A 6,927-nucleotide genomic window follows, 5' to 3' on the forward strand; every position below is an offset into this window, starting at 1 on the left:
GTGTAGAAATCCATGTTGTACACTGCATCTTCAGTAGCTAAAGAGTGTGGGGTTGCGCCCCGAAAATAGTTGATCTACATCTAGCTGATCTCAACGCGTTGCATTTTTGAGAGCATTTTTTTTGTGCTAAAAGGGATTTTTTTAGGGAATTTCAGCCCCTGCCTCTCTAACATTCTCACGCCCCTGCTACTTGGCACTGATTGCCTACTCCTACTGTTCTCCTACTGTACTCCAACTGTACTTCTACTGTACTCCCATCAATACCGTGGACTTTGCATCTGAGGCAGGAGGAATTCACCACAACTTCAATGTTAAAAATGTGGTGTGTATTTCTAAAGCTGGCTTCTCCAAAGCGTGTTACAATGTTGCATTTACATTCACCCATTCACACACACACACACACACACACACACACACACACACACACACACACACACACACACACACACACACACACACACACACACACACACACACACACATACACACACACACACACACACACACACACACACACACACACACACACACACACTTTCATACACTGACGGCGGAGGAAACCATGCAAAGCACCAACCTGCTCATCTGCAGCAGTTGCTGTATAGGCCGGGGTCCAGTGCCTTGCTCAAGGACACTTCAATATGAAGCCATGGGAGCCAGGGATCGAACCAGGAACCTTATGGTTCAATCGGAAAGGCCACAGTCGCTGTCATCAATCATGGCTTATTTGGTCAAAAATGTGTTTTATTTGTTCAACAGATCAATGGGCCTGTCTGTCTGTTTGATTGATAGATACGTGCAACAATAGATTGTTTGACATCAGTCAGACACAATAGGATCTTTTCAATACGATCTAGAAAACAAAAAGTGTATTTTCTGTTGGTCAAAGGGTGATAGTCCTAGAAACAAGACATCGAATTTATATCTGTAAACCTGTTGTAAATAGAACTATAGTTTTATGTTAACCCATTATACTCGGGAACGCATCTGTGTAATCGTTTTGATTTCTTTGGCTATTCAAAAAATAGCAGATATACAAGCTCATAGCGTGGCACTCGGTGCCGCGCTATGAGCTTGTATATCTGCTATTTTTTGCTATTTTTTTCATGATTTTTGAAAAATCATGAAAATGTGTGCAAATCTTTGAATATATGTGTTTTTTTAAAGCGAAAGTTTTTAACTCAATCTTAGCTTTGATTCTCAAACTTTTTTCATGTCAAGGACCACCCACAATGTTGTTCCAGGGACCCCCCAGAAGCAAAGATTTGAGTTAAAAAATGTTCGCTTTAAAAAACTATATATATCCAAAGATTTAAAAAAATAGCCAAAGTATGAAATAATGGTCAAAGCTTTGGTTACACAGATGCGTTCCCGATCTTAATGGCAGTGGTGTAAAAAGTACTCATATTTCTTACTTAAGTAAAAGAATCAATACTGCATTGTAGAAAGTACAAAAGTATTGGCATCAAAATATACTTAGAGTACCAAAAGTAAAAGTACTCATTATGCAGAATGTCCCATTTCAAGTTTCCAAGTGTATAAAAGAAATTGAAAATAGCAGATCTACAAGCTCGCAATGCATTGCTTTGCGTTGTGAGCTTGTAGATTGGCTATTTTCAAATAGCCTAAGTATACATAGGGCTGAAGTGGTTATATGTTTTGTAATAGTAATCTAAAACTACAAAGTAACTAGTAACTAACGTTGATAGAGATGTTTTCTTATCACCCCTATGAGATACAGATTAATTTCACAGAGATCATAAGAAAACTTCAGAGACACAGGCAGCCATTGAGAGTATTGATTATATTGTATTTCTATTGAGACAGAGAGAGTATGGAAGGTTACAGTAACACAGGTGGCATTATCGGTGGTACCTCTCTCACACGAGAGAAAGAAAAAGGACTGGGTTTTAACATGACCCGTTGTCATTTGGTAATATAAACATATGACATCATGTCATACACATGAGCATCCGACCGTCGGAGGTGGAATACTGCCATTGGCGGAGAGTGATGATACGTAGTTGATGAAGTCAGATGAAGATGATGATGGCAGATGATGATGATGAAGGTGACCCGAGTGTCTGATTCAACACTTTGGCCTCGGTTCTTCACCGGTCACTCAGTAGGCCTACTGAAAGAAGTGTTATTGTATCTACGGGACATAGTTGTATGAGGTATTGACATACCTCGAGGAGCCGAGCTACAAAACAAAAAGCCTGTAGCCAGTTTGTCAGCAGAATGGAGCAGGCAATTTGACCTTGTATAGAGAATATCAGAGATTGCATGACACGTAACTTTTAGATGCAGAACACGTCAAAAGGGACAGATGACACATAGCTATAGCCACACTGTATATAGGATTAACAAGAGACGTCATTGTAAATGAGTGGAGGTAAGTTTACCATGTGTCTCTCTCACCCACACCCACACACGCACGCACACACGCACGCACGCACGCTCACACATCCGGATGCATGCACACAAAAACGTGTTCTCACATGCACATGTCCAAACAAGTGACGTGCAGGCATGTGTATTTAATTGACAAGTCGTGTTTTGACAGGTAGAATGAAATATCAGTTGTATTATGTAAACTTCTTTGTAGTCATTGGTATTTCACAGATATTTCTTTGGTTAAAGCTCAAGTTTTTGTTAAAACGTTAAAAGTTCTATTTGAGAGTAATCATCATCGCTATAGAGTATTTGTTCAGTAAAAGGGGTCTCCTCGTCTCTCCGGTACTTAAGTAAGCATAAACATCTTCATGTGGGTTGCCGATTCCATCCAATCAGGAGAGACAAACCATTTATCAGCTTCAATTTTTTAGCGTTCCAGTTAAAATTGTCTTTTTCATCACTTCTAATGTCTTCAAGTTCGCACAAAGCGTATTCTTCAATGCAAGTTGGACATACATGCCCAACCAGATTATGCAGTAGCCGTTGTACCCGTTTTATCCATATGTCTGTCTGTGTCTCTTTTATGCCCATATATGGAAATTTCTTTATCTGTCTGTCATTTTTATGCCAAAATATAGAGTCAGGCATGCCCAAATATGTAGTCTAGGCCAGTCTATGATGTAATATTAATGACATCAGTGAACTCCATACATATGTATATGTATATAGGGAACTATCGATATTTGTTGGAGATCTGCTAATCCGATCAACTTCCCACTTGGCGCATCATCACGCCCTGGGTCCTCACTATTATGCATTTCCAATTTGAAGTCAGTCGATCCCATATGTAGGCATAGGAGTCGGATCGGCACTTCTGGACAACCGGACCTTCAGATATTTCTGTATTATGTGCGTATCGGTCTGATCGGCGGTTCTAGACAACCGCCTATCCGGACGCTCACAATGCGCCGCGATGCGACGCATTGTGAGCTTGTAGATCTGCTAAAGAGCTTTTGTGCGTTTCTAGTAGGATATCAACATACAGTGCCTTGACTGTGAGTGCCTGTGACCGTGGACTGGATAAACTACACATGTGTTGCCCTTTTTAAGGATCAATAATAGTCGCATGAATCTGAATTAATAATCCTAATCAAGATATGATTCTTAATCTGAATCAGAAAATGTGCGCCTAAAATAGGGGTGCCAAGTAGAAAGTGGTTTAAACTGTTTAAAAATTACCTGTCAATCAAATCTCATGCACACTCACACGTGTGTGTGTGTGTGTGTGTGTGTGTGTGTGTGTGTGTGTGTGTGTGTGTGTGTGTGTGTGTGTGTGTGTGTGTGTGTGTGTGTGTGTGTGTGTGGTGGAAAGTAACTAAGCACATTTACATACAGTACTGCACTTAAGTACAATTTTGAGGTATTTGTACTTTACTGGAGTATTTCCAATTTCCAAAACTTTTGCTTCTGCTCCACTACATCTCAGAGGCAAATATTGTACTTTACTCCACTACAATTATTTGAAAACTTTAGTTACTAGTTACTTTGCAGATATAAATTATTACATTATAAAACATACATTAACCACTTCAGCCCTATTTTATACCGAGGCTATTTGAAAATAGCCGATCTACAAGCTCACAACACGCGTTGTGAGTTTGTAGATCTGCTATTTTCAAACATTTTAATACTTTTACTTTTGGAACCTTTACTCAAGTACATGTGTAACTCTGGACTGTGTGTGTGTGTGTGTGTGTGTGTGTGTGTGTGTGTGTGTGTGTGTGTGTGTGTGTGTGTGTGTGTGTGTGTGTGTGTGTGTGTGTGTGTGTGTGTGTGTGTGTGTGTGTGTGTGTGTGTGTGTGTGTGTGTGTGTGTGTGTGTGTGTGTGTGTGGGGTAGAGACTCCACCTTTTGACTGACAGCTTATAAAGGCAGTGGTGGCCCAGGTGTGTCCTCTCAGAGTAGATCAGTCCTCAGGAGCAGGACACACAGACACACAGACAGACATGGGGACAGACACGGGGACAGCAGGACGCCCAGCATCCATGCAGGGACTGGTCTACTTGCTGCTGCTAGCGGCACCAGTCCTCACACAGAGTAACGGTCAGTCCACGCATTATCAATGATCGATTACGATTATTATCACTAGTTAAAATTTCACTTTGTTAAAGGTAGGGTAAGTGATATTTTTTGGTATTTTCTTTTGTTTTGTTAAAAAGGTTAAAGTACCTTATTGTGATAGTAATCATTGCTACAGAGCGTTTGCTCGGTCACAGGGGTCTCTCCAGCTCTTTAGTAAACAGAAAATAGTGCATTTTCACATAGGTGATAACATTTAAGCCAATCAGGAGAGAGCACTGAAAATGCATTTTCTGTTTAATAAAGCTGGAGAGACATGGGAGACTCCTTTTACTGAACAAACACTCTATAGCAAAGAGTACTATCACAATATAGAGCTATTTAACACTTATTTTAAACAAAGTAAATCACTTACCCTACCTATAAGTTAACTTTTTTTTTACTTGACCCTTTAAGACCGGTAACGCATCTGTGTGTCATTTTAGGATTAATTTGGGCTATTCAAAAATAGCAGATATACAAGCTCATAGCTAAGAGTTTGTAGATCTGCTATTTTTTAAGAAGAATCGTGAAAATGTGTGCAAATCTTTGAATATATCATATATCTCTGCTGTCCGGCAGGAACCAGCTAACTAATTAAAAAAAAAAAAAAAAAATGGAGTTAGGAGGTTTTGTTCATCATTGATAAGAACAGCTGAATGGACCTCCAAGCTCACAATGAGGTTGGAGGTCAAAAGGGGGTGGAGCCCGGAGTCAGCAAAACCAGCTAACTCCACCCACCTTTGCAGGAGTTAGCTGGTTTAGCAGGAAGTTTGAGGATCCAATGGAACCGACGTAAAGGGTGTTCAATAGCACTGATTTATGGAAAAAAATGCAAAAGTGGGAAAATGGAGTTAGCTGGTTCCTGCCGGACAGCAACATTTTCAACTCAAATATTTGCCTCTGGGGGTCCCTGGAACAACATATCTTGAGATGGACGGGGTTTGCGGACAAATACATATCCTATTATTGAGAACCACTGATATTATAGCAACATATTTGCATTTTATTGTTTTAACTGTTAGGATTCAGAAGCAAAGCTTTGAGTTAAACATTTTCACTTTAAAACATATATATATATTCAATGATTTGCACACATTTTCACGATTATTCAAGAATAGCAAATCTACAAGCTCATAGCGCTGCACTCGGTGCTGCACTATGAGCTTGTATATCTGCTATTTTTGAATAGCCAAAGAAATCTAGAAATGACACACAGATGCGTTCCCAGTCTTAATGGGTTAATATAACATAAAGCATGTGTTTGCCTTGCAGAGCATTGTTTTTTATACTGTAATATTTTTTTTGTACCACTTTGTAAAAATCTGTTTTGAAAATATGATATGCCTGTGACATGCATTATTGTTGTGTTTATACACTATCACAATGGTACTAAATAGCAGTAGAATGAAAGCAAATGACTTGTTTAGCCATTGAGGACAGTAGGTACATTTATTATTTAGATGTAGTGACTTCCAATATTCTCAATCTCGATCTCAATCTCAATTATAAACATAAATCATATTTGAAGTGTCATAAAGTCAAAACTGAGTGGATTGATAGAGTAAGTCATTATTTGCTTATCAAGATTTGGAGCCTGTAACGTTATCTCACACACCCTCTGTACACAATTTAGAAATCTTTGCATTATGCTGTTATTAATTTACATTCTCTCACCCACATTGCACTCGGTGCCTCGCTATGAGCTTGTATATCTGCTATTTTTGAATAGCCAACTTTTTGAATAGCTAACCCTATTTTTGAATAGCTAACCCTAACCCTAACCCTTATTTATACTTAGTTGCGCGGCAGTTTTGCGTACAGAAATAACCGATCTACAAGCTCACAACAAGAGGATAGATTGTCATCATGTTGATGCATCTCTGTCTCACATCCCCACCAGGCAGTGGTGGACAGTAACTAAGTACATTTACAAAACATACATTAACCACTTCAGCCCTACATAGACTTTGGCTATTTGTAAATGGCCGATCTACAAGCTCACGACACGTACGTGAACTTGTAGATCTGCTATTTTCAAAATATATTTTTTTTTGAAAACTTGTGAAATGGGACATTCTGCATAATTAGTACTTTTCCTTTTGGTACTTTAAACCTATACTTTTCTACTTTTACTAGAAAGTAGATTTATAATTCCAGACTTTTACTTGTAATGGAGTATTTCTACATTGCAGTGTCGATACTTTTACTTAAGTACAAAATGTGAGTACTTTTTTTCCACCACTCTTCCCATCTCCTTAGGCAATGAGAGCCACATAGAGCGAGTGTGCACCACCTGGGGGAACTACCACTACAAGACGTTCGATGGAGACTTCTTCCAGCTGCCCTCCACGTGCAACCACGTGGTGACCTCCCACTGCAAGAGCTCCTACGAAACCTTCAACATCCAGGT

At 39.3% G+C, this 6,927-nt stretch overlaps 1 protein-coding gene across 2 annotated transcripts in view; it reads left to right on the forward strand.

Moving 5' to 3' along the window:
• Positions 1-4,366: 4,366 nt before the first annotated feature.
• LOC311047696 (uncharacterized protein) overlaps positions 4,367-6,927 on the forward strand; it is a 79,336-nt gene continuing 76,775 nt past the window's right edge. For both annotated transcript variants that reach the window (XM_084060496.1, XM_084060497.1), the window contains exons 1-2: positions 4,367-4,499; positions 6,777-6,925. In XM_084060496.1, coding sequence (XP_083916622.1) covers positions 4,403-4,499; positions 6,777-6,925 — 246 coding nt within the window. In that variant the 5' untranslated portion in view covers positions 4,367-4,402. The remainder of the gene's footprint in view (positions 4,500-6,776; positions 6,926-6,927) is intronic.

This window comes from Gymnoscopelus microlampas, assembly GCF_963454915.1.
Source record: "Gymnoscopelus microlampas genome assembly, chromosome: 6".
NCBI lineage: Eukaryota > Metazoa > Chordata > Actinopteri > Myctophiformes > Myctophidae > Gymnoscopelus > Gymnoscopelus microlampas.